The sequence below is a fragment of the Clinocottus analis genome, unplaced genomic scaffold (assembly GCF_023055335.1).
Source record: "Clinocottus analis isolate CAN_PGR_092001 unplaced genomic scaffold, fCliAna1.0.p SCAF_7, whole genome shotgun sequence".
NCBI lineage: Eukaryota > Metazoa > Chordata > Actinopteri > Perciformes > Cottidae > Clinocottus > Clinocottus analis.
The window spans coordinates 16,755,254-16,782,277 of NW_027176229.1; the positions used below are offsets into that span (position 1 = coordinate 16,755,254).

Consider the following 27,024-nt stretch of genomic DNA (forward strand, 5'->3'; position numbering starts at 1 on the left):
CATCTCCCTTTTCACCCTTTGACCCTCATGGTCGTATTCTATGCATTGTTACATCTCTGAATATTGCTCCAGTTTTCACAAAATAGGACCTGTCACCTGTCAGAGTGACTCATCGTCTGCACTGGATACAGAGAGGAGAAGCCAGTCCAGTAAGATGGGGAGCTCACCAGTCCAGAGGTGAAAATGGAGTCAATAAGATGTAGGGTATGCATGTGTGAAGGAAACCATGAGGAAAAGGAGTAAAAGACTGAGGACTGACAATTAGTAAGGAAGTCAGTTAAGCTAGGTTATACTTATAGTATGATCTACGAGGACTGATCATGTATGACGATATGTTGTTTTATAGACAAAATATCACTCTAAAATGTCGTCCCTCGAAATCTTTAATGGGCGGAAAACTTTTAATATTGTCAAATATGGACTAATCTAATTATTTGACATGAGAACACAAAATAAAAACAGTGACAACAATAATAACTATTATTCCTATAAATGATTGGATACTTTACTCATATCTATGCGGATTGTTTTGCTGGAAGGCTATTCAGTAATGGGATGCTTAAAACTAAAGATTTATCATTTAAATCATACTTTTTTTGTATACTTCACTTTACTTCCCATTACATTGAATGAATACACAGAGAAATGAACGTGTAACCAAAAGCACTATACAGGTTGTTGCACAGTAGGAGTGTCCTGAGTCCCTCTGCATGTTGCCTGGGTAAAATCCTGCAAAGGTTTAACGTTTGTGGGACCTTTCATACACAACAGCATCATGCAGGAATAAACAATAAAGGTATGGGAACAACAGAAAGAGATCAGAGGGAAACACACTTCACTTTGCCTTCAGTAGATTTTACGGAGTGAATAGGAATGTTTATTGGAAAGAGGGCTCAGGGTCAAGGCAAAAGGGACATGAGGAAAGGGCTGCATTGTGGGAGTTTGGGGAGGGAACTTACCGTTGGTCATACCAGGGGAGTCGTTGTCTCTATCGTTTCGACGGCGGCTGAAATCGCGGGAGCCTTGTCTTGCCTGCTGAGGCGGCTGGCCCTCCAACATGTTGACTATGTCCATACGGTCAATACTTTTCAGAGCTGCGTACAAACTCTCCACTGCAGAGAAGACGTGTGAAGGAGAGAGACAAACCAACAAGGAAAAAGAGAAGGATGGAAAGGGGGTTCCCAGGACAAACAGCAAAACCATTATCACGATCTGACTTTAATTGGGTTAAAGAGATGTAAATAAAGACATGAGGGAATGAGATGAATCCACAGCCATCTCAGTTTGCCTTTACTCACTCTTGGCCCTCTTGCCCTCGCGGGTGGCCCACAGGTTGAGCAGCGCAGAGCTCTGCTCCAGCAGCGAGTTAGGATTCTCCACACGGATCTTATTGATGTCATCCACACTGAGCTGAAGCTCACGTGCCAACTCTGTGTCGAAAATTAGAAGGCGAAGATCACGGACGTGAAGGAAATATTCACATCACTTCACCTGTTTCATGCTATTAGAGTGGACACGCTCTTGAAATGGCACTCTGCTTCACAGCTGCTGAGTCCAAAAGTAGCAGAACAAACAGCTATCGCTCTTGGCAGGAAAACAGGAAATAATTAGTTTTATTGGCTCGTTGCCATGTTCAACCTTAATCAGCAGAGAGCTAAGCAAGCTTGTCAGACATAAGGTAAACAAGGATGGTTTACAACAAATACAAACAGATTCAGTATATTTTTGTTCACTCACCAGCCCAACTCAGTCCCAACTGTTCTGCAATCACAGCCATCTTCAGCTCTGTCCTCTCCATGGCACTCATTGATGCTGCACAAACCAGAACAAAACTGATATTTAACATCAGATCCTGATAAACGTAAAGATTATCCCTGCACTGCCATGCTTATTGGTTCTGTTCATGGAATAAAATGGTGAAAAACACTGAATTGCTATCACACTGTGTCTTATATTACGATACCATCAAAAGACAATTTTGAGTTGCAAGTAGTTGCAATGATTTACAAGTGGGACATTGAGAGCCTCATACCCATAGCAGGTTCATTTAGGGCGCTGTATCTTTCTCTCAAAGCCAGCGGGGTCAGAGTTCGTCTGCGGTCTTCACTCCCAGCAGTCTGCCAGTCGCAAGCAAACAATACTTAACTCTGCAATATCAGAGTAAATGACTAGAATGAAATACACTGTTTGTGTCTTGTAGCTTCGAGAGCTTTACCTTTATACATGGAGGCATGGTGATGTTGAGGTTACAGAGCACATGTTGGCTGTCCTCATATTTGGTGGACTTGCGCAGGAATGACAGAAATCCAGTGAGGTCTTTACTACTGTCTCTCACCTTAAACACACAGACACAATACATATTAGACACATACATATGTAGCATGGCAACAGAGCTCAAACTCTGAAGAAATACAGAAAAACATAAAACTGAAGAAATATCTGGAAGAGAAAGACCAACTATAATACCTTAACAGAGACAGGAAGTCGGTTATCTCTGAAGGCCTGGAAGCTGAAGCAGCGAGGCTGCTGGGTGGCCTTTCTCACGGGTAACAGATTCCCTGAACACTCTAGGTGAAGCGGCATTCCCTCCATCACCTACAAGATAACACACAGGCATTAGCCTACGCCGCACTTTAATTTTACTACAATAGTACGACGCACTGCCCTTGTCTCTAACTGACCTCTATGTCTCTGCTGCGAGCCACCTCTGTGAAGTTCTCATGCTGCTCCAGGGTTTTATCCATCTTATCGTCAGTCATGCAGTAGCAGCGCAGCCGGCCTTCACGCAACTCATTCATCTTTGCAAACACCACAAACTTGGCCATGTAGGGTACAGCTGACAGCTCTCTGTAGAGCAGGTTGGCAAAGGAAACGGCCTCAGCTGTACGAGGACAGTCTGCGAGCCAGAATCTGAGAGGAAACAAAAACATGTAATCATAGTATTGAACATAAATTAGTTTAGTTGCTTGCTATAACCATGTTAGATGGTGAAGACATACAATAAACTTTATAGTATGATGGCGGATATGAATATGTTGCTAAGCGAGCTTACCGTGCTGAAACATTGGTTGTAAAACTGGCACTGTCTTTAGCATACACAAGCTTGGTGGTGCCAGTAATGTCTTCCCATTGGGCTGGGGCTGTGCCGCCTGGAAATAATACAAAATGAGAAAGGGCAAACTAGTTAATCTGGCTTTAGACGAGATCATAAAGAAGTATCACAGTGACAGAGTTTGTACAATAGAAGAACAAATACGTTTTACATCCAATTATGGCACTGACATCTTTCATCCTCGTCATAGAAGATACTGCTCCAGTCGACACAAACGCACAAACACTTACTCACCACCCACACAACTCCCAGTAGCAGTACCTATGACAGAGCAAAGCAGACGCAGACTGGTAGTGTCGCCCTCCCCAGAGTCTCGGGGGCTGTCTCTCCAGGAGGGAGGAAGCGGCATACGCAGGCCAATGGGCCGGTGAAACTTGCGCCGACGAGGCTCCACAGTGACCACGGGGCTGAAGTTTGCCTGGTTACCCAGCAGCTTTGCAACAAGCTCATCTGGGACTGGCTGAGCCTGAGGTTGAAGGTAAATGATGGAGAGAGAGAGGGTACGTAACACGGACACAGGTGTGATGATATGGTAGAAAAAAAGGGGATAATTAGAGAAACATATGAACAGGCAATGGAGATACAAAAAGGATTACAGGATTGCAGAATGAGACAATGGTCGGTGGATGATGGGGCATTGGATGAGGAAAAAAGGGTAAAAAAAAAAAAAAAAAAGGACAACCACATAGGGAAAAATTAAAAGTGAAGAGAAAGGGAGAGAGAAGTCCACAGTGAATGAAACAGCTCATGGTTTAAATAACATATTTGAAAAGACAATTGCAGCACAAATTGGTAGGACTTAATAAACTTTATTTTAAAATTTAACAATGTGTGTTAACATGAAGCTTTTACAATCATTGTACAAAAAGAAAAAGGCACTGTGGTTTTTCACAAAACCATTCATGACATGATTACTACAGCAACATTTGAGGTAAATAGATATGTTCCTAAAAAATATGTTAATAAAAAATTATATCCATATCCTATTTTACGTACATTCAGTTACATTTACTATTTTCATCTTAGAGGTTACGTACGGCATGTGTGGTAGCATGTTAGTTTACAAGACATATTTAGCTTATCATGAAGAACAGCTGCTGAACCAAAACAAACAGCACACGGTCCATTCATACTGCATCTAACTTTCATTTTGGTTTACTGAAACATATTCTGGTCTTACACGTTTCCATCTGATAATCAAGACTCATAAATTGCTGACCTACACATTCATTAAGGATTTACGATTAGAATCACAATTGTGTTAATACAATCTATACACTGGAAAACATAATGTGTATATTTAAAAAGTGTGTCAAAATAAAGTCACATGCAAATAGCGCCTTGAAATCCCAAATCAGCAATTTTGAGAAAATGGTGTGTATTTATATCACAAACATATCCACTGCAAATAATTATGAAGGAAGAAAATATGTAATTTATTGTACTTTTTGTTTTGAAACCATTTGGAAACTGAGATTGGTTTTATTGTGGCCGGACGGATTAAACCGGCACTTTGACCAACGAAGCGGCGCCTCCCACAACTACGAAAGAACAACATATAAGTTTCCAATCTCCTGAGATAGGCGCTGCTGGGATCTGAAACCATGATCTCCTGGTGTAATCTTTGTGTGGTAATCTGCAATTTAACCATATAAAAAGCCCACAAACAAATGTTCTGATTTTGATCTTACAGCTAACAGTCCAATGAAACAGTATCATCAATTCCTTCATTTGATGTTTCATTATGAAACAGGATATTTCGGCAGGACATTAGACAGTGAGGACTAAATCATAAGTGGATGCTTATGAAAGTGTTTCTTTTTTTACTGGATAATTGAGCCTGGTGTCGTCAGCTAAAAGGTTTCTCTTGTCTTTGGTGTAAATGTTTGATAAACGTCCAGATCTGAAAAGTGTAGCCGTACACACAAAAGGTGGTTTAAAACTTGAAGAAATTTAAGGTGATTAAGTTTTGAAGATCAGGTGCTCAGCTGTCACCCTTTTTTATGCAGAACAAAACTCCAATTTATCTGCATTTTCCAGATGCCCGTGATACCAAAACCCCAGTCTTTCCTGGTTATTGTGCAATAATGCAGAATAATTCCCATTAGGTAGTGTTTGACTTAGTGTACTTAAAGACCAATTGAATGAGTTAATATAGTGAATACAGGGCTTTGCAAGTGATATAAATGCATCAGTAAGAAAGACATCAAGATAAAACAAACAATAACATATTAGCACTAAATGAGCAGTGCACAGTTGTATAAAGGTGTCAAGTGCATGCACTACGTGAAATAAAAAGGTCCTCTAAAAACGAAAATAAACAGACAAAAGGAAAATATTATCCGGAAGACTTGGCTCAAGTGCTGATATGATCGGGTCATTCCAGGATCAATCAAAGTACATTGAACATGCTTTTTTTTCAGGCAACACAGGCATTAACGATTCTGTCTTTCTTCTCCTTCTTTCTCCTCATCGTCCCATCTCACCTGCAGCCCCAGGCGGACTCGTTTGGTGACTGCCGTCTCAGGAAACGTGGCCTGGACCAACGGCACCAGTTTACTTGTCAGCGAGCCCCCTTCTGGTCCAATCAGGTCGCTCTCTTGCTGGACCCGTGATACAACAGCAAAGTAAAGAGGGAAATCGGTGGAGATGATGCGACGGATTCGCTTCTTCCCGAGCTCCTCTTGACTTTCTAATTCTGAGAGGAGGAAAAGGAGGGGGTTAAACTCTCGGGCAGTGATACCACCCAGTTTCTTCTCCTGCCCTGTGTCGCATTCAAGCGCCAGGATTGGCCAGGAGTCCATGTTAATTGAGGTATTGGTAACCTGATTTGACTACTGGAGGTCACCAATTGTCTCTGCCTCAACCAGCTACACAGGGTCTTGCCATATAACAGTTGGATTCAGAGAAATGTATGAATGTCGACGAGCAATGAAGCATTTGAACTCTTACCCTCGTCCATCCCGTTGAGGATTGTTTCCAGCACCTCGTCTCCGTAGCGATTGCGATGCTCTTTCCAGACCGAGCCGTTCTCGCTCCGCAGCACCACAAGCTCCCGGTCACCACGACCCAGAGCAGCAAAGTGGGGGATTTCCACGATGACCGGTCTGTCACACATCACACATGGAATTAACAAATGACCATTATGTACCGAAAATCTTGATTATGTCCAGTTTCAGTGGCTTCCTCACCCCAGAAACTGCATCCCGGCTGGCCCCAGGGAGATGATCCTGCTGGCCAGCCCCTCTCCCTCTACCAGCGGAGGGGGGCTGGTCAGCTTCGCCGGCTTCACCAGGCGGCAGGTGATGCGGGTGGGAGCCGCACAGGTCCGTGGAGGTATGATGACACGCAAACCGTTATGCCTGCTGCCTCGCATTGAGCCGCCTCGAGCATCTACCATGAAACTGACCAGGAATCTGTTGTTGGACAAATGTCGTCTTCAGTTGTCAGATCAGATAATAAATCGAGATGCAGTGAAATCAAATGTTTTGCTGACCCTGTGTGTATGGGACTGGCGACTGGGCTGACATTGTCTGAAGTCTCAGTTGCTGGGCTGCTGGGGATCAATGAGTCCTCATCATATTCTTTGGGCAGTGGAAGTGGAGTGTGCTGCTGCACCAGACCAAAAGACAAACTGTTCATGACATTCGCAAAAGAACTCTGTTTATCAAAATGTCTATGTATTACTTACACCGTCAACTGTTAAATGGAGATGATATCGAGAGGGCTGTGATGACGGCTCATGCTCATGTACTCATTTTTAAAGTGCTATTTTTATATTAGACATAGAAATGGTACATCATTAACCTTGAAAAGACCTTAAAGCAGGGATCCTGTGTTTCTGTAGTTTGGTCGATGCTCAGGACTAACTGTCTTTTCTTTAATATCAGTTTGAGTATGCACTACATTTAGAATATTTTCAGACGTAGAATTGAGCAGAAAGTGTAACTTATTTACAATACTGACACAAAATTGAGTCTTTGAATGGAGTTTACTGAAGGAAAGGGCTGTCTGACGGCAAGATGAAGCATTAATATATAGAATCTACATAAACTGATAATATTTCAGCTGGTGTCTATGATACGTTTTGATGCTATCCATGTCCACAAAAGTACATTGCTTTACACTTGTGCCGGTACCCTTGTCAGTTTCTCCAAACTGGGGGCATGCTGCCCAACGTATGAAATACACTACGGTATCTTACTCATGCTGCTCTGTAAAGTAACAATACCTGATCCATCTCGTGTTCTTTCAGTATAACGGTCTCCGGAGAGACTCTGGGGATCCTGGGAATGGCTGGCGAGTAATTTCTGTTGTATAAAAAGTGAAAAACACAAGTCAGATGAAGACATTTCTTTACATCTCCTCCCAAGTGCTCATCCCTGGTGTTTAGTGGGTGTCTATGGTGCATCCCCTTCTATCCATCCTCCTATTAGCTTGTGACTACCAGCTTGGCTCTCTGCTGTTTCCCCGCCCATCCCCCCTTACGCTGTGCCCAGCCCTCTCTCGTACTCCAGTGATTTCTTGGGGGAGAGGAAATCGTCATCATGGTCTTTCATGTCATCCATCTTCATGTACCTGGCCCCTTCCGTCCCCAAGAGCTCCTCTCCTTCAGAGAACACATGGCAAAGAGAGCGAACAGACCGTGGTCAGGTTGGTGAAACAGCACAAGAGAAAGAGAGAAAGAAGAGAACACGATTGTTAACCAGTGGTTAGAAGGGCTCGACGTTAGGAGAAGGCTCTGTGATTTCAGGCGTTAGACAGGTGAGATGAGACGATAGTGGCGATGCTCTGTACATTTATCTTCCTACCGCTAATGACTGCCAAACAATGTTATGCAGCCCCTTGAACTAACGCCAGTAACACTTAAAAATGAGATATGGAGACAGGATCAATACAGCAGGTCACTGTGATCATCTGAAGTCACAGACAGTTTTCATTAAGAGCCACTAAAACATTACTACAAGGACACCAAACGATAAATGTAGTTTTCAAAAACGCATAAACTCTCAGTTGGAGACAACAGCATTATAGATATGCACAGTGCACTTTCTCTGGGGAGATCAGCATCATCTCATTCCAAAAATGCCTCGTAAATGAACAACTTTTGAACTGGAAGATTTAGACATTTGCTCTTGAAAGCAAACACAGAGATAATCTGAACTGCATCAGCCCACTGCAACACACACGGAGATCAAAGTACAAGCTGTACTCCTTTGAAAGAACATTATATCTTAATGTGAGCAGAGGTGGGTAACTTACCCCTCCAAAACATACTCCTCTTTTTCAGAAATTCACCTGAACCGAGTCTCCCGTGTGTATTAATTTTTTTTACCACGGCTCGTGTGAGTGGGCGTTCTGTCAGCAGTGATGGGGCAGGTGTCATGACACTACGTTTGACTCTGTGAGTGCATGTCTCACAGGTTCACAATACTCTCCGCCTTGTGTGCCACGTTATAACGTATTACGGGGAAGTGCATCAGATAACCTGCCGAAATCCTTTCACCATTTTTGAAATGTGATGTTTCTTTAAGATGGCGTCTCGGCTTGTTTCTATTTTTAGAGTGACAATCTGTAGTTCAATCACAGGGGGACTAAAAATAACAAAAGATAATATCGTCAGACATTAAGTTAAACTTGCAATACATGTTTTTTGGGACTTAAACAAGCTGTGAGCAACAATATTATTCAACGTTGAACATGTCGACTAACAGTTACACAACCAGGAAATACAGAGCAATAAGAATTGTCATGTCTCTGTCCTAAAGAAAGAGCCCCAAATTGCCTCTGCTTCCAGCTCTTTGTTGGGTCTTTATCTGAAACAGCTGCCTGTTGCTACTGGACCGCTATGAGAGCGATGAGAGTGAACCAAGAAAAAAAGTTGCAGACCACAAAACCAAAACAATTAGCTAAAAGTCTCAATAAGCCTCTGTGAGCTGTAGCTAACTGTGGAATCAGGTGATCATTATCTGTGGGTTTATCACTACAAGCAACTCCTTTCAGATAGATCATGTGATCAAACATGTTGAGTAGAGACACATTCAACAACATTATTTTTAAACCTCCCTTCTAACAAATACAGGAGACATAGTAGGAAAACAAAAATGATGCGGTACACCATAATGGAGACAGATTTAAATGCAGACACAAATGAGGACATAAACATTTCAAAGCGATGAGAGCGTGACTCAAATATTAACTGCCAACGCTCAGAGAAAAGATTTCCAATATTTTATTAAAGATATCCTTTTTTTTAATATATATAAGGAATAATGGATCCGATACTCATAGGGGTGATAAATATATATGTAGGCGACAACTGTAACTGCCAACATAATGTGAAGGGGAAAAAAACAACCTGGGGAGTTAGAGAATGAGAATGTTATTGAAGGGACACATACAGGTTACAGACATGGGTGCCATGAGTGCATGCTAATGAGAAACCAGAGCCACCATCACAGTGAGCGCCACTACAGAGGGAACAAGAGAAAGAGAGGCAGAGAAGTAAAGATTGAAAGAGTGAGCTTGAAATGGAGCCACACACTTCAGTACAACCACCTATGAATGCCGCACGAAGAAAGAAAGAGACAGTCATACCTAATGTTAGCTGTGCAATTCCTAAAAAAGGGCAAAAGGAGTTGGAAGAAATTAATATTTATGTAACGAGTTAAAACATCAGAAAATCAGCCTCATAGACAGGAAGTAATGTCGAGATAACACTGACATGGTCGACCAAACATTGTTTCCGACTGTTTTATATGATTAATAACGATTAACTTCACTACCTTCATCCTCAGATACGTCCAGTATTTCATCCACAGTTTCTGGGAAACTCATGCGATGCTTCTCAGTGGTCGTCTGCACAGAAGGAACAGGAAAACACAATTACAGCCACAACAGTGAGTTTAAACTTCTTATTTCCGTGTGATGAGCATGCACTCTTATTAGAGTTGTATCCCAAGAGCATTGTAGCTTTTCTAAACTTCTTACCATGGAAACTGTCTCCTCAGTGACGAGCTTCAGGACGTCAATCACAGAGATATAGCCCAACCTCTTAGCAATGGACAGAGCTGAAGAACCAGTCTATCAGACAGAGAAGAGCAGCTTGATCAGATCTCTAAACAAAACGTTGTCAATCATTTCGAAGGAGACCAGGCGTGCTCATGCTCACCGTTGTTGTCTCGTTGGGCTGAGCTCCGTGCTTCAGCAGCAGTGTCACGATGTCTGTGTGTCCCTGCTGGGCCGCCTGGTGCAGAGGAGTGTAACCAAGCTGGAAGAGATATTACAGGTATTCTTCTTTCCTTACATCAAAGATCTGAAAAAGCATCTTTTATCTGAATCATTCCTGAATTAGAATCACAACAAACTGCATATTAAGAAGTTTATTATTATGTCAGTACAAGGGAAAAGTGCCATCTGAAACTATTACATTACATTATTTGAACCATCTTTAGGTTATTCATTCAAGTCAATCACAGCGTATATCCACTGGTTTCTGATTCACAAATACCTATTTGGTGGTTTTCTCCATCTTCAATGATAAGAAAGTGATTATATTAATGTTTTGGACCCAGACAAAGCAAGTAATTTGAACATGTAAAATATTATAGCTTTTACTATTTTCTGACATTTTAATAGACTTAATTAATAATAAAGATAATTCTGAATCCCTGCACTCAATCTAACCTTACTCAGTCAACTTTAAACACATTTGTGCATATATCGTAGTAGGAGTTTAAATCCTGCATCTCACATTACACTTTAGTCGGGTTTAATGCGCTGACTCCAATCAATCATTACTAAGCGCTTTCGACCCAGGAGATCCCAGCAGCAATGTGCCTTTAACTGTGTAATGTGCTGTAATTGTATTTCCTGATGAATGAATCACAGACAGGAGACACACTGTAACTGTGTGACTCATGAACAGACTAATTGTAGTTGTCTCCAGAACCAGAGGGAGGCACTCACCCTTGTTTTGCTGTTGACATCGGCCTGTTGCTGCTGAAGGAACTTAACCATCTTGATATTGCCATAGTGACACGCCACATGGAGAGGTGTGTAACCCATCTAACGGTGAGAGAGGAAAAGTAGAAATGCTTTAGCACAGATCCAGAGGCATAACTTTAGTGGCTCAGTGATCTTTTGATTGGAATATCGTTGAATGGTTCATGAATATGACATTAAGTAATGCTTCAAATCGACGCAGTGGGATTATTTTTTATTTGTGTCACTGCCTTCAGTCTGCAATGTAGGAATTAACGAGAGAGGATGAGATATATTGTGCACAGGATAGGAACGCTAATAATAATATTAATAATAACACCTTGATATGATGATACATTCCAGTAAAAGAGACCCACAACTAGTGTGCAATACTGTGCTTAAGTAAGATTTTAAGGTACTTGAACTTGAGTGATTATGTTTCCTGGTACATATTGTTACATATTGTACTTTTTATTTACGAGTTTGCAGATTTATACAAATATTACAAAATAGAATCAACAAATACAATATGATGTATTGATGATGTATTCTTAAAGATAAAGATGAGATTTTATTGGTACGTACTAAAATTCAGAAGCTTCAGGACAGTTTATACTATCTGAGTACTTCTACCACCGGCCACAACAAACGCAAATGCTGCCACCCGTGTAACGCCTAAACTGCTCTATGCTTGTCAAGGCTGTGTCAAAGAGGAGTTAAACGTTGGCTTGTGGTGCTGTGGTACTCACCACATTATTTGTTCTACACATAAATGAAACCCTTACGAACTATTTTCTGCGCACACAACTGCATGTAAAAATACTGTTGTAGAGCTCTCAGCCGTCGAGGTCTAAGGGGTCTGAACCGCTCAAAGGTCGACCACGTAATGATGACGTAACATTTTGCTACGATAACATCCAACTATGTATGCTGCAGCACTTAGACACTATCAGCCTCGGCTCAAAGTAGATGGCACAAGTCTCTTCTACATGGGTACATGGCTTTGATAACCATGCAACAGTTTGCCATGAGACAAAAAAGGTCTCACCCGTGTGGCAGCGTAGACTGAAGCCCCTTGCTTCACCAGGATATCTGCGATGCCAACATGTCCTTCCTGTCCGACCAGATGGAGCGGGGTCAATCCACTCTGGGGGCCACCAGATTCAGAATAAAATAGTCAAACACAGAACAACAGAACAAATGAAGCCCAAGTTACATCATATTTTTTTAAGATTAAATGAACCAAACATCCTGCCGCATGTTAGTCATCTTTAATCTTCTATGTGTTTCTTGCCTTGTTTCCAAGGTTGACGTTGGCCTGTTTGGAGATGAGCAGCGAGACCATGTCGGGCCTTCCTTCCTGCGAGGCCAGGTGGAGAGGTGTGACTCCCTGCAGTGACTCAGCATTGGCTGAAGCGCCGTACTGCAGCAGGCTGTTTGCCACCTCCACCTGGTTCTGCTTCGATGCTATGTGGAGAGCGGTGTAGCCGTTCTGGAGCACAGATGTGAGTTGTGGTTATAAATATGCGTATATGCCTGATGCTGGGCTATTCAGCATGAATTATGTGTAGACTTGTGTGTCTCTCTCTTTTTTTTTACTTACCCTGGCTGCACTATGGGGAGATCCGCCCTTGCTAACAAGCAAGTTGACAACATCCAGGTTGTTGTGATGTACAGCAACGTGCAGAGGAGTCAGACCATTCTGCAAAAAACAGTATCCAAAGTTTCTCAGACTGTGGAAGGTCAAACAATTCTTTATTCACCTTTTGACTCTTTCTTCCAACAGCCAAGCTGTTTGTGTTGCTCTTACCTTCCCCGCAGCATTAGCATTGGCTCCTCTCTCCAACAAAAGCTCTGCGACGTCCACCTTGCCGTACTTGGAGGCCACATGGAGCGGAGTGAAGCCTTTCTACAGAGGCACCAACGAAGAAGTGGACACAATATTAGGCTGCGTTACACAGTAATTAGTGTTGGCAGTTTTGAGGCAGTCGGACGTTTCGCAAGAACGGTCAAGCAGGCAGGTGTTACCTTCGTCATCTTGGTCTGCTGAGCCTCCATGTCCAGGAGGATGCGTACGGTTTGTGCGTGACCTTCCCGAGCAGCGATGTGTAGGGGTGTGTGGCCTGCTGTGGTGGTGGAGTTGGGGTTGGCTTTGTGCTCCAGCAGCAGCTTCACTAGCTCCTTGTGGCCCATCCGAGAGGCACAATGCAGAGGTGTTTGGTCATCCTGGCCAACATATGATAAAATATCAGGTACTGCAAATTTCAGCAGGAAAATACCTTCTCTAGTGTCTTAATCATTCTGTTTCCATGTATCAGCGTCTCCACTTTGATCTGAACCTGTTACATTAACTGTAAAAGGAAGATGTGGTGTGTAGGAGGGAAATTAGCATGTACAAGCTCTGCTGGAAATTAGATACTGAACCAACTTTCTAAATGAATGCTTACTATTGATCAATTTAAGAGTATTTAATCATATGATGAATCGTAGCGTATGAGTACACCATATGTGGATTAAGCTATATGTGAAATCTCTACCTTAGCTTTAGCGTCCACAGGGGCTGCTGCTGCGTTCGTCAGTAAAAACTCTGCCACCTCATAGTGTCCTGCCCGAGACGCCATATGAAGAGGAGTCTCCACCTTCTACTCATGCAGAGAAGGACACAGGGCCCACTCAGATTCTTTACCATTACAACAACATCCTCAATGTAGAGGGGAGTTGGTTATCTGCACTGCTCTTCAGATTTCAGAAGGAATCTCACCACATTGGAGGCGCTGGGGGAAGCTCCTTTCTGCAGCAGCATTTTCACAATGTTGAGACGACCCATAAACGATGCCACATGCAAAGGGGTCAGGCCGGACTATTCAGAAGAGGAAAATAATATTACAAATGGTATTGTATGTCAATCATTCATTGTTATTGTCAACCCCTTTTGCCAATTCCCTCACCTCAGTCACAGCCTCTATTGATGCAGAGTGTTTAAGCAGGAGATCCATCACACGCATGTGGTTCTTTTTACAAGCAATATGCAAAGGAGTAAAGCCATTCTGTATTTAAAAAAAAAAAGGAATGATTAGCATCACTACAAAGATTAAAAGTAACTTTTTCTTGACTGAATTGACAAATTGACTGTGTATTTGTCACTGACCAATGCCCGAGAGTTGGGTTTGGCCCCTTTGTCCAGCAGTACTTTGGCCATGCGCTGGTGGCCACAGTGTGCTGCCACGTGCAGAGGGGTGAGGTGGTCCAGTGTCATATCATCTATCTCTGCGTTGTACTGCAGAAGCTGCTTCACACAGTCCATGTGGTCCCCTTGTGCTGACATGTGGATTGGAGACAGACCATTCTGCAAAAAAAAGAAGAAAAGAAAACTTGTTGACTCTCTCATCCCTTGTAAAACAGGAAGTAACTTGTCTTGTGAAAAAAGAACAATTGAGGCAAGAAGCAGCAAATAAGAGATCTATGGCTGTGTTTCCTTTTCATTTACTTATTTCATTTTAGAGTACAAAATAAATAGTACAAAACAACTGAGTGATTTGCATTCATTACCAAACCAGATGGCGTTCAGTTCATTTCTAAGAAGTGACAAATCTGCTTCTATCCATGTGGATTACCTTGGTCTTTGCCTGGATGGGTGCTCCATGGTCCAGCAGGATTTCTATAATCCTGACGTGACCATTTCTGGCTGCACAGTGCAGAGGAGTCAGCTCGTCCTGGAGAGAGATGATTGTTAATGATTTAGTTAATGATGCATCAAATTAGAATCAGGACAGGAATCAAAGATTTTATGAAACCGTAGGATGAATGTCTGCTGCACCTTAGTCTTGGCATCAATCTGAGCCCCTCTGTCCAGCAGGAGTCGGACCATGATCACATTCCCCCGTCTGGCTGCAATGTGCAGGGGAGTGATGCCGTTCTGCAGAGACAAACAGCTGCACTTAGATGGGAACACACAAGGACATCAGACAGCAAGGACAGAGATTAACCTTCCATCAATTATTCCCTACCTTTGGGGTGAAATTGACATTGGCTCCTCTATTAAGCAGCAGTTGAGCCACATTCAAGTTTTCATAGTGTGCAGCAATGTGGAGGGGTGTGAATCCAGTCTGCAGGGATACGTCAGGGTAAGCACATGTCACTCTCATTACCTTCGCATTTTAGAAACACAAACACTAAAGACACCAAACACAGATGTCCATACCTCTTGTACATGTATTGCACATGTGTGTAATCATATCTGCACACACACACACACACACACACACACACACACACACACACACACACACACACACACACACACACACACACACACACACACACACCCATAACCCCTCCACACCCACACACCTTGCTGAGTACATCAGGATTGGGGTCATTCTGCAGAAGCACTGCTGCTGTGCGTGTATCGTCGTTGCGTGCCGCAATGTGCAGCGCGGGGAGGCGGACCTTTCCCTTGGTGCCATAGTTGATGAGCAAGGCTACGACATTCTCATGTCCCTGTTGAAGAGCCACGGCGAGAGGAGTGAATCCATCCTGCAGCACACAGGAGAGAGTTAGAAGACTGACAGAGAGAAAATGAGACAGGTTAAAGAGAGAGGCTTATGAAAACGAAACAGAATGGAAACACGGCGCTGTCTGCATCAGCAAGGATGGGACTGAATAATTTGGGAGATAACGCTTTGAAAATATCTTTCAGTTCCTGAGTCTTCAGTACCTCAGTTGGAAGGCTCTGATTGGCTCCGTTCTCCAGAAGAAACTTCACAACCTCTAGATGGTTTTCTTGTGCGGCCATGTAGAGTGGAGTGAAACCCTTCTGTCTCCGAAAGACGCGGAATAGACACACGGACACACACACACACACACACACACAAATACACGTACACATACACACACAAACATACACCAGCAGCACAAAGAAAGACAGGAAGACGGTCACAGTCAGATGCAAGCGCAAGCGTGTACACCAAAATACAGATATATAGGGACAAAGACACCGTTAACAGATGGAGTTGCAATAGTTGCTACAATGGTTTCACAGGAAAGTTGACATTATAAGTCCTGAGGATCACCTGGGACTGAGCGTTGACATCGGCACCGTAGTTAACCAGCTCTGCAACCACCTGCTCCTGCCCCGCCAGGGCTGCAATGTGCAGGGCCGTGTTCCCTTTCTGTTTCAGACAGATGCATTGAAACAAGAGACCGGTCATAACGAGCACCAACAAAGATTAGAGGTGAAATCCCAGGTGTGTATTCAAAGTGCGAGATGTTTTCCCTGTTGATATGTGTTTAACCCATCAGACAAGTATAAGGCCAGATGTATAAAAAAATATGGTTGGAATTTTTTGACAGCATGAGCTAATTTTGGTCGCAACGCTAAGATTTTGATTTAAATCAGGAACTATAGAATAAGAAAAGTGAGAATTAAATGCCAACCTTTAATACGCATTGAGTAATGTAGTTTTGATACACAGCTTCAGAAGAAAAAATGTATTTCTTATGTAAACACAATTCAACAAATGTAAGAAATAAAAGAATAAAGAAAATGTTACAGTGTGACATTTTTGGGAAATACACTTTCTTGTGAAGGGGCAGATTAAAAGATTAAAACCAGTCACGTCTGTACAGTCAATATGAAGCAACTAGCAGACTTAGTTTAGCATAAAGACTGGAAAGAGGAGGAAGACAGCCAGCCTTGCTCAGTCCAAAGGCATCACAATCCACCTCCCAGCACCTCTAAAACTCACTACTCTACATCATATCACATTTATTTAATCCGTACACATGATGGTTTTACTGGACTCATGTGCAGGACTATGTCTGAACATGTGCGCGTGAAAAACCCTCCAAGTGAATTCATAGGCCAGGTGATTCCAGAGCATATAAAACGATGGGACTTTTACCTTCGTGGTGGTCTCCAGTACGATGCCATTGTGGAGTAGCTCCAGCACCATTTTAACATGGCCTTCTTTCGAGGCCAGGTGCAGCCCGTTGAGCCCATTCTGAGTGAGAGAGCAGAGTAGACCTCATACTGAAGGCTCCTAAACTAACTATAAACACAGATATGTCCTCATCTACGATACAACCACACATATACACACAAACACATGTAGGCCATGCCAACTGAAACAACTGTTGTTGTTGTTGTTTTTTATCACAGTGACTGAAGCACTCGCAAACCAAAGCAAGCAAATACTTACACTGGACACCACGCATGCAGTACTCTCAGAATCAAAAGGGTCATTAGCGAAAACAATGTCTAGAGGAATGAAAATCAGGATGTGAACATTTTCATTTGATTAATGATGGTGAGAGGAGGAGGAGGACGGGAGGGGGATGGCAGGCCGCTGGTCTCGTGGCTGGGAAGAATACGAGCCGTGTGGGATAGGTCTGACCTCACACAGCCTTCCTTCAGCCGCACAGGACATGTGAGGTTGGACCTTTCACACACCACTGATATTATTCCTCTGAGTGGGGAGACCACAGCACACCATCACTCTACTGCAGACAGAGGAGAGAGGGCGGGGAGGGAGGAAGGCAAAAAGCCAGAAAAAAAGGGAGGATGGTTAGAAAACTGCATACAAACAGAGAAGGAGAGAGGAGAGAGGAGAAGTTGTTAGGTTGAGAGGGATAGAAGAGGAGGGAAAACACAAGACGGGGAGAGCAGGAGTGAGGCAGTGTGCTGGTGGGAGGTATCCACTCAGACAAGGAAACACAGCTGTCACAGTCAAGCCTCCACCTGGCCAGACTTTCATCTGACTGTACATACAGCATCAGGACAAACAGTCACGCAGCCAGGACAATGACGCTCTCACCACCCACCGGAGTTTAAGTGAAAATCTACAACTCTTTCAAATGAACTCACGTCACTCTGTATCATTGGATGAACTTTGAAGGTAAATACAGTGACCCTGTTTTACAACACAGTAGAGTCACCAGAGGCCGGTGTTAATAAATAGAAGTGTCTGAAGCCTTCATTAGGCATCTAAATTATCACTACATTGAGCCCTGGCAACATTAGAGCTACTATGTGTAGCGTTTGCAGGGATCTGATGGTAGCATAAAAAAGACAGTGACACTGCACCAATTTTCGCAAGAAATGTTAAAATGTTTCTATAAACAAAAATATCCTAGACTAATTATAAACATGCTGTCATTATATGCAAATGCCACATATAGGGGCTTTAAGAGCAACCTGAAACTGTAAAGCAACCTATATGCAAAGACGTTTCCTAACTCAAGTGAAGCAAGAATGTTGTAGATTATCACTTTAACTTAAACACAGTTGACAGTAAACAGTGAACAAAAATCACAATTTCATATGACAAATATCACAAAAAATGAAATTGTGTAATTCAGGAGAATTAATCTTGCAGGTCAAAAACTTTCTTTCAGGCTGTAATACTGCATGTAATTATATTTTGAATCTCTCCCTTCTTCATTGTGGAGGAGTTGGCCAGTAAAGCCCGCTGTACAGTGTCAATTTACATACAATAAATCTGTTGTTATGTGGGATTTGTTAGGCGGCCTAAAATAGGCCTCATAGAAATCCTGACAGGAACATTACCAGCAGTAATTACAAAATGTTGAGGACAGCATAAGTGAATGGAGGGGAAACCGAGACTGTGTTAGATTAATGAGCCAGAGGAGTCTTTCTCACACAAACCCACTACATTGGCCAAGTTACAGTAGCCTGAAGGTAGCAGTCCCAAATCCTCTAACGCTGCGTCTTCCTGGACACTCTGGGAACAACCGTCAGAATAAAGGAGGCAGGATGGAAGAGCCAAGGTGAAGGAGAAGCCCCCGCCCCATTTATCACCTTCCCTGGAGACCCTGTGAACTCCACCTGCCACCTTCAGCCCACGATTAACAGCCTACCTGAGCATGCACATACAGTAGTGCACAGGCACATGACAGCGATCAAGTCAGACACATCATGCACACTGGACACATTTATAAAGAAATAATAATGCAAGATATGGTGGTACACATGGAAACTATTTTAGAAGAACATGAAGCAACACCGTTGCTCTCTATTAACCTCTATTGGTCATATAACTTGTACTTTTGTGTAAACTGAAGGATAAATAATGCAGGACAGAGCTTCATTTTTTTCATTCAAAAAAACCTATTTTCATTCAAAAATACAGGTTGTTTTTTTTTTTAATGAGAGGTGTGCAATCCGCCCACCTCCTGAATTTCTAATGAATTTGTTAGAAAGCATTAATGGAAGACTGAATCCTGGCAGGTGCAACTCTCTCACCTGATTGGCTGTATTTATATCGATGCCATTTTTGATATGGTCCAGGGCTTTGTCCAGGTTGCCAGAACGGGCCGCTCGGAGAAAACTGTTGCCAGCATCTGCCTGCACGCGTCACGGAGAGAGGAAAAAAGGAGGGTGTGAGGAGGGTGGAGGGGGTAAGGGGTAGAAGAGAATGTGAGAGACACATAAAGTGGAGGAGTAGAGAGGGGACATGGAGAGGGAGACAAAGTTTGGTTAATATTTCACTCAGTCGTGATCCCTCCGTTTTCCCTCTCACGTCCCTTCGCCCTTGAGATTTTGAACAGTGCAGTTTGACAATCTGCATGTGCCCTTTGCAATACACAACCACCTGTGCTAAACAACACGTCTAACGCTGTCATCTGTCCTCAGGTGAAAAAGCGAAAACGCAGACAGCGACTGGAGCGTCTGTGGCCAGCAGACTGTTGGCTCTTTGTCAGGAATCTGAGTTCATGCGTGTGTGAATGAAAGAGAGAGAAATAGACACAAGGTGAATGGAGAAAGGAGAGTATGAGAGAGAAAGAGAGAGAGGGAGTTTGGCGAATCCCAGCTCACGGGCCGGCACATGGCACGTCTAGTGTTTTGTTTGTGTTTGAGGGCTCCGCGGCCCCTCCCAGGCAGGCAGGGGTGCTGCTGAAACAGGATCACTCATGCGGCACAGGGGGAGAGCGAGGGAGAGGAGGAGCGCCAGCGACCGAGGGAGAACCACAGGGAGAAGCTCGACTGCGGCAAACCCAGCACTTTTTTCCGTTTCATTTACATAATCTCCTCTCTCCCCTTGGCCATCCCCTTCCTTCATCAGCCCCTCTCTTTATCTGACCAGCATCTCAACGTTACTGGTCTGAAAATCTCATAAAACAGTTCAGTGTATATTTTATTCCAAATGCAGCGAATACATTAATGCATAAGCTGCATTTTCTGATCCGAAAGAGAATCGCCAAATGCTGCCATCGCACACACCAAAGTACTTTTTTGACAAAGATGGAGTGAGCATTAGTAAAAAAGAGAAAGGACCTACATGCCTGACGTTGAGGCATAGCAACAAATGACACAACACAACCTCAGCATGACACCAATGGCGCAGCGCTGTGCAAAGAGAAAAGGTCTCTTTGAAAGAAGAAAGGGGCATTGAAGGCAGGGAACAGAACATTTTGAAAGAAAAGTTGTGTCCAGTTGATTGAAGAAGAAAAACAATCACAGTTATTATTGTTGTTTCTGGTAGAGAGAGGAAATGCATGAAATGGCAAAGTTTCTACTGATCAGATGAACTTCCTACAGAACGCCGCATCCCGTGTGTAAAGTGATAAATCCTGGGCTTCTGCGCGAGGACACTTGCCTCTGAGTCATTGTCATTCTCTCCAAAAGATGTTTTTGTTTTTAGCTTTTGCTCACAGACAATTGAGAGGCATACTGGCCTGCAGTCTCTGAGTCACACTCACACATGCTGACCAACAAAAAGCCCGGTCGAGGAGACATTCTCACACACACACGCACACACACACACACACACACACACACACACACACACACACACTCACTCACACACACACATACACACACGAAACACAATAATAGAAAATGACAAAAGTTACACAAGATTTCTATCTAGTGCAGTTAAATCAGCCTATTTGTAATTACGTTATCCCAGAAAGGGTGACACAATAATATTCAGTGAATCTCATTCATTAATGCATATTTAAGTTTAATAATGTATCATTAAAACCTTTAGGTAATGTATCCATATCGGGAAAACAATATAACGTATCATAGGAAGACCATTTTTACTGTATAAAAAGGTATATAGGACCCACTGCAACTATACGCAATGTAGTGGCGTGCAGATTGTGTGCAGACTCTGCCATGGTTACGCAAGAAACATCTTTTCATCAAAGTAGGAGCAAATACAGCTGATTCAAAGACAAACCCAACCTAACACAACATGCTCCCACAGCAAATGGTTGCTTGGTAAAACCATGGTGACCCTGACTGAGGCCCCTCTGCTGGATGCCCCCACCCCCCAGACTCACTGCTCCTGAGAAAGAGCCTGCTGGAGTTCACAAGACTACAGTGACTCACGCTAGAATCTCTCCAGACTCAAGAAAGCTGGTTTGCTTTTGTGGTGGTCATCCTTGCATGTTTCTGTGTGCATCTGCTTGCGTCAAGAAGTTAGTGCGTGGTGTGGTGAGATAAGGATGCAGAGGAACCACACCCATTCACTAACTCAGACATAAACAGGTATACACACATGTACCATGGAAACACACACACACAGACACAGACACAGACACACACACACACACACACACACACACACACACACACACGCACAAAGCAGCCTGAATATGTTCTGTTGTGACTCCTCTGCTGTGTCTTGCTGGATGATTTAGATGAATGTGTTCCTCTCTGATTATGCCCGTGGAAAGTGGACAAAACCGGAGGGAGCACATTAATCATACCATTTGGATCAAAAGAAACCAACAATAACCCGCTCAGCAGCTTCCTGGTTAACATTAGGAACATAAACACACTATTTTATAACATGCGTGCAACTGTCTTCAGGTTACGACGGCGCAAGGCTTCTCAAAGTGATGCTCAAAATTACCAAGTCAAATTATTCCCCTTTCTCGTCACAGTGAATCGTCTGCCCTGAACTCCCCTCTCCCCGTCTTTATCTCAGCTTTTCTGTCCGGTTGCCTTCCTTCCCTTCTCTATCCCTTTTGCTTCTTACATTTCTCTCTCTCTCTCCCCCCCTCCTCCTCGCTTGCCTCCTCTGCTGGTGCTGCAGCAGACAGAATGACATCATCACCCCCTCGCTGGTGGACTGCAGTGAAACCTCAATGTATATATGTCTGCGTGTGTATGTATGCATGAGGAGGCATGTCTCAGATCAACATCCCCAGCTAACAAGATCCTCTGCAGGGGACAACGAGACCTGAAAACTCGTCATTTTCACAAGAGATTGATTGCGTGTGTGTGTGTGTGTGTGTGTGTGTGTGTGTGTGTGTGCGTGTTTGTGACACTTCTCAATGGAATCGGATTAAATGTGTGTGCGCGTGTGTGTGTGAGGGGGAGAAGTAAGACAATGTGAGGCATGAATGGCATGTGTTTGTGATGTAGTTGCAAAGGGAACTTGCTTTTAAGCTTCTAAATTGGGCTTGAAAATGGCTGCTTGTGATGATATCTCTCTCTCCGTCTCAAGAACATCTTTGTGGAAATGGTTTCCTCTTTTCTCTCTTTGCATGCACAGATACTGTAATAATGCACTTGAAGCACAGTCCCCTCAGCAACACACAGCATGCGTTTAACTTTTTATCATTTTGTCACTATGATTCTAGCAAAGGAGGCAGTTTACTGCGTTGACCCTCCATTCCTAGCGAAACAAACATGTATATGTTGACATACTTCATTATAACTACTCTTCTTTATTTCCTTATAGATGAAGCAGGAATAGGCTCGTCCAAGAGTACTACATTTTTGATCCTTTAAAATAAAGCTATTTCTTCTCGTAACTCTTCATCTCTATCGCTATATTTCACACACACACACACACACACATACACACACACACACACACATACACACACACACACACACACACACACACACACACACACACACACACACACACGGCACTAACAACATGAAATTGCAGACACAGCACCAGGTGCAAATCATAAATATTTTAAGTGCCACCATAGCTATTTATACAGCCAGCACAAAAGTGAAAACAAGGTGCCTATGTATGTTCAGAATGTCTCAAGTCCTGCTTCACTTGCAATAATTTCCTGAACTTTAAACACCATAAATTGTGCAAGCACACCAGACTCTGGATAACGTCTGCTATTTTTTCCCCTTGCTTAACTCAATATCTCGAAGTATTTAAACAAACGATTGGGCGATTTCTATACATTTTTGAGGAACACTGAACAACGGATATGGAAATTACTGCAGAGTGCTTAAACAGCCATTTCATCACCCTTTTTTTTTCTGCTGACTTGCATTTGTTCTAGAAATTGATTTTTTCTCTCTCTGTCCTATTTTTCTTTTTTTTTTTTTCCGGCCTCCATCTCTGCCTTCATCACTCAGGCTGCTCGAAGAGGGTGAGCAGGCTGCAGGCTGTTTCCGGCTACAGAGATTGTAGTAAGTGAGACCGGTGGGACCGTTCAGCCACGGACACATTTACAGGAAGCAAGTGAGCGGGTCACTGGGATGACGCTCTTCCATTCCCACACTCAACACTGTCTGTCAGTATGTAAATCTGTCTCTCTGCTTCTATTCCCTATATGTGGCGACGCGTCGTGTCCTATTTTTACTATTTACTTTCTCACACTCCCAGCCTCCCCCTCTCTATATCCCACTGTTTGTCCCCGCACTCATTGATCGTCTCTTTATATCTGGCCTTGCTGCAGCCTCTGCGCCTGTAGATGAGATTGTCATGGTTAGCGTGATCTTTTGTGGCAGTGACAAAGCGGATGAAAGCCAGAGGGAGGAGATAGGGTCTCGAACCTATGGAGAGGATCACGATATGGTAAACGTCCTGTGTTTTGCCGCACAGTAATTATACAAAATATAACTGTCTGAAGGAGTAGAAAGAAAATAGAATATGCCAAAATCATGGACTGATCTGAAATCTATAAACTTTTTGTCCCTAAAAGTAAACTGTGTCTGCTCTGTAATTCGGAACGATCAGCTTTGCACCTTTTAAAGTAGATATAAATCCCAGTAAACGTAAAAGTACATTTATTCACGTACTGCATTTAATCAAAGTACATGTGCTTCAAACTTCTACTGAAGTGTTTCTAAAACGAGACACGTCACCCTAATTTTTAGAGTGAAATATTTTACTTCTTTTCTCAACTTATGTGTTTGACAGCTGAAGCGGCTAGAAAAGAATTTTACAACAAAAATGAGATACGTTTATAAAATGGGTTTTGTAATAGAATAAAGTATCATTTAATTAATATTATTGATGCTTTAACATGTAAGCAGCATTTTTATGTTGTAGCTTGTCATTGCGATGCAAGTACTATTACTTTCATCTACTGATACTTTAAATTAATATATATATATATATATATATATATATATATATATATATATATATATATATATATATATATATGCCTACAGTATATAATACCCTGAGAGGGGTCATTCTGCATGAGGAGTACTGTTTTGATAATTTAAGTTTGTTACTTTTGTACTTTTACAAACAAATTGCAAAACTTGTGATATCATATTTTAAAACTGCTGTATTTCTACTTTTACTTTGGTATGGGATGCAAATACTCCCTCCACTACTTCTCACTGGCATGTTTAGTTCCACAAAACTTACAAAAGTGAAAAAAAACAACCACTGCTGACAGCATTGGCCCTTTTCTACAAGTTGCATCACCTTCTCTAAAAAAAAAAAAGGTAAACTGTAGTCGACACAAAATGAACACTGGTACACATCCGGGCAGTAGGGCCGTGTGAGTGTGTGCCTTGTGTTGCCATCACCTCCGCTGGGTCTCTGGATTAAACAGTAAAGTCACACTGAAAGAATCTCATTAATTGACCCACTAATCAGTTTACTGACCTCTAGTTTACTTACCACAGCTAATCCTGGTTGACATCATACAATCTGAACATCAAATAGAGGACAAATTAAGTCAAAAACAAGATTAGGGAGGAAAAACACGATACACACCCACACATATACGCACTTACACTAATCTTGGAGCCGCATGCATTACAACCCTCAAAGGTACTCCCAGGCGATCAACCTCCCGCCCATTTTGCTTGGGGATGCTAAGTCAAATGAGTTTGATCAGAACAAGTTATGTTTGGGGCAGTAAGTAATGACTTGAAATCTATTTTTACCACTCCATAACTTCTTTAGAGCTTTAATTACAGCAAGGTAGTCAAGCAAGTGTCAGAACACTTTCTTTTTAAGCAGGTTCAATGTTCACGTCTCTATGAAGTGCATCTCTTTCGGTCTCTCATTTTCCTTTACCCCTATTAAAGCCAAGGGCATATTCAGGACTGAAAACAAGAGCAAGCCTTAAAAGCGGAGCCAGGAAGAAGTCTCCCAATCAAGTTTGTGTGGCGGGATGGAGAGAACAGGAATGGCACTTAACAAACACCGAGCAAACACAGAGAGAGGCGTGTGCTGAATAAAAACAGAGCTCGAGCAAAATGGACAAAGAGCATACAGATCAATATTCATGTGTTAGAGGCAAAGTAAATATTAAATAAATGGATAAAAGCCAGTTACAAAAGTATTGGCCCATAACTTTCTGATGAGAAAGGATAAAGACCGGCAGCATTGGCAGGTGCACTGCATCTGAGAAAGTGCAGAGGATTTTCTAAGAGACGAAAACATTGCAAAAAAGACACGGGCGCAATAAGACTCGTAGAGAGAAGCGTACAGGTGGAAAGAGATAATATGAAGGGACAGAGAGAGTGACAGGAAAAGAGATGAAGTTAGAGAAGAGGAGGTGGTACTCACTCCAAAAGTGACGGTCTTGACTGGCATGCCTGTTGGCCCTCCACTCTCTCTTTCTTACGTTTTCTGTTTCTCTCAAACACACAGCTGTCTTTTCTGTTGCCCCCTGCGAGTGCTGCGATACAGGGCACGCAGACCCCCGTCCAACGTAAACACCAACTCACGCACACACAGACGTACGCACACGCCCAGACTCACACACTTGAGTAAGCATGGTGGGTGGAGAGATTGTGGAGGGTGGGGGTTAAGGGGACGGGGGAGCGGGAGGGGAGGTGGGGGGGGGGGGGCAGGGGTTTATCTCTGGAGGAATGCTGCCTGTATCTAAAGACACACATTTCACACTCAGCCAAAAACAAATGGGTGCCCCATACTCTCACCATGGGTTTCCTGACGACATCCTGGCTCATTTTGGGGATTTTCTTCCCATTTCACAAGCTTTACTCTCTCGCTTCACCTCAAACTCCTTTTACTTTTTTCCCCCTCTTCCGTCTCCATCTTTTTCTCAGCCTTCTTCTATCCTGCATCACACTATGTTCTGCTCGCCACCTCATCTACCGTCTCCACCTTTCAGGTTTTGTTGCACCACAAACACTCCAAATCACCCCAACGTTATCCCTCCATTCTCCTGTCCCTTCTTACCCACACGTCACGCCCATCTCTATGTCTCCTGTATGTTTAGTGACAGCCAGACAATCATTTTTGTTCACGGACCGGGCAATATAAGAAACGCGTAGAGTTGCTGTGGAGAATGGGTGTGATTTCTCAAAGTGGGACTGTTTCAGCCTGTGAGGTGACTTACAGTGACAAAGCGCATGGCGGGGGGGTTTGCTGCCACCGCCCCGTGACAATGGGCCAGACACATGGGGTGGGGGGGAGCACGGAGGGCCCAGCCTCTCAAAAGGCCCTGCCTCTTTTAATAAAGCGTCTGTCATTCCCTGGTTGAAAAGGCCTCCTTTTCTCTACCTCTCCCCTCCTCTCTCCCTCTCCTGGCTAAATGCTGGGAAAAGCACATCGCTGCCAAAAACCATGCAGAGAGATAAATGCTTGTAGGAGAGGGGAAGGAGGGGACAATGTAGAAAAAAGGCTACGCACTTCTCAGCGCCACTGGACCGTGACCTGTGCAAAAACATCACGTGGGATGTCTCTCCTGTCCACAGTATT

At 43.1% G+C, this 27,024-nt stretch overlaps 1 protein-coding gene and 1 long non-coding RNA gene across 17 annotated transcripts in view; one reads left to right on the forward strand and one right to left on the reverse strand.

Moving 5' to 3' along the window:
• ank1a (ankyrin 1, erythrocytic a) overlaps positions 1 to 27,024 on the reverse strand; it is an 81,716-nt gene that overhangs the window by 15,321 nt on the left and 39,371 nt on the right. For 5 of the 16 annotated variants that reach the window (XM_068604389.1, XM_068604387.1, XM_068604396.1 and 2 more), the window contains 37 exons: positions 19,359 to 19,460; positions 16,999 to 17,097; positions 16,168 to 16,266; positions 15,813 to 15,911; positions 15,446 to 15,631; positions 15,103 to 15,201; positions 14,913 to 15,011; positions 14,710 to 14,808; positions 14,244 to 14,441; positions 14,044 to 14,142; positions 13,857 to 13,955; positions 13,633 to 13,737; positions 13,124 to 13,321; positions 12,906 to 13,004; positions 12,699 to 12,797; positions 12,390 to 12,587; positions 12,144 to 12,242; positions 11,081 to 11,179; positions 10,284 to 10,382; positions 10,103 to 10,195; positions 9,898 to 9,970; positions 9,710 to 9,730; positions 7,601 to 7,721; positions 7,344 to 7,422; positions 6,609 to 6,724; positions 6,304 to 6,528; positions 6,065 to 6,219; positions 5,599 to 5,810; positions 3,347 to 3,578; positions 3,053 to 3,149; positions 2,682 to 2,910; positions 2,467 to 2,595; positions 2,216 to 2,335; positions 2,033 to 2,117; positions 1,738 to 1,812; positions 1,299 to 1,430; positions 960 to 1,112 (listed from right to left, as the gene is read on the reverse strand). In XM_068604389.1, the coding sequence (XP_068460490.1) occupies positions 960 to 1,112; positions 1,299 to 1,430; positions 1,738 to 1,812; positions 2,033 to 2,117; positions 2,216 to 2,335; positions 2,467 to 2,595; positions 2,682 to 2,910; positions 3,053 to 3,149; positions 3,347 to 3,578; positions 5,599 to 5,810; positions 6,065 to 6,219; positions 6,304 to 6,528; positions 6,609 to 6,724; positions 7,344 to 7,422; positions 7,601 to 7,721; positions 9,710 to 9,730; positions 9,898 to 9,970; positions 10,103 to 10,195; positions 10,284 to 10,382; positions 11,081 to 11,179; positions 12,144 to 12,242; positions 12,390 to 12,587; positions 12,699 to 12,797; positions 12,906 to 13,004; positions 13,124 to 13,321; positions 13,633 to 13,737; positions 13,857 to 13,955; positions 14,044 to 14,142; positions 14,244 to 14,441; positions 14,710 to 14,808; positions 14,913 to 15,011; positions 15,103 to 15,201; positions 15,446 to 15,631; positions 15,813 to 15,911; positions 16,168 to 16,266; positions 16,999 to 17,097; positions 19,359 to 19,460 (4,621 nt within the window). Of the gene's footprint in view, positions 1 to 959; positions 1,113 to 1,298; positions 1,431 to 1,737; positions 1,813 to 2,032; positions 2,118 to 2,215; positions 2,336 to 2,466; positions 2,596 to 2,681; positions 2,911 to 3,052; positions 3,150 to 3,346; positions 3,579 to 5,598; positions 5,811 to 6,064; positions 6,220 to 6,303; positions 6,529 to 6,608; positions 6,725 to 7,343; positions 7,423 to 7,600; positions 7,722 to 9,709; positions 9,731 to 9,897; positions 9,971 to 10,102; positions 10,196 to 10,283; positions 10,383 to 11,080; positions 11,180 to 12,143; positions 12,243 to 12,389; positions 12,588 to 12,698; positions 12,798 to 12,905; positions 13,005 to 13,123; positions 13,322 to 13,632; positions 13,738 to 13,856; positions 13,956 to 14,043; positions 14,143 to 14,243; positions 14,442 to 14,709; positions 14,809 to 14,912; positions 15,012 to 15,102; positions 15,202 to 15,445; positions 15,632 to 15,812; positions 15,912 to 16,167; positions 16,267 to 16,998; positions 17,098 to 19,358; positions 19,461 to 25,866; positions 27,011 to 27,024 lie in introns of those variants that run through there. The other 11 variants (XM_068604394.1, XM_068604398.1, XM_068604400.1 and 8 more) reach the window with 10 other exon arrangements.
• LOC137804914 (uncharacterized) lies at positions 10,184 to 12,605 on the forward strand. The gene is made up of 3 exons (XR_011080185.1): positions 10,184 to 10,400; positions 11,051 to 11,166; positions 12,402 to 12,605. It is a non-coding gene; the product is annotated as an uncharacterized lncRNA (long non-coding RNA).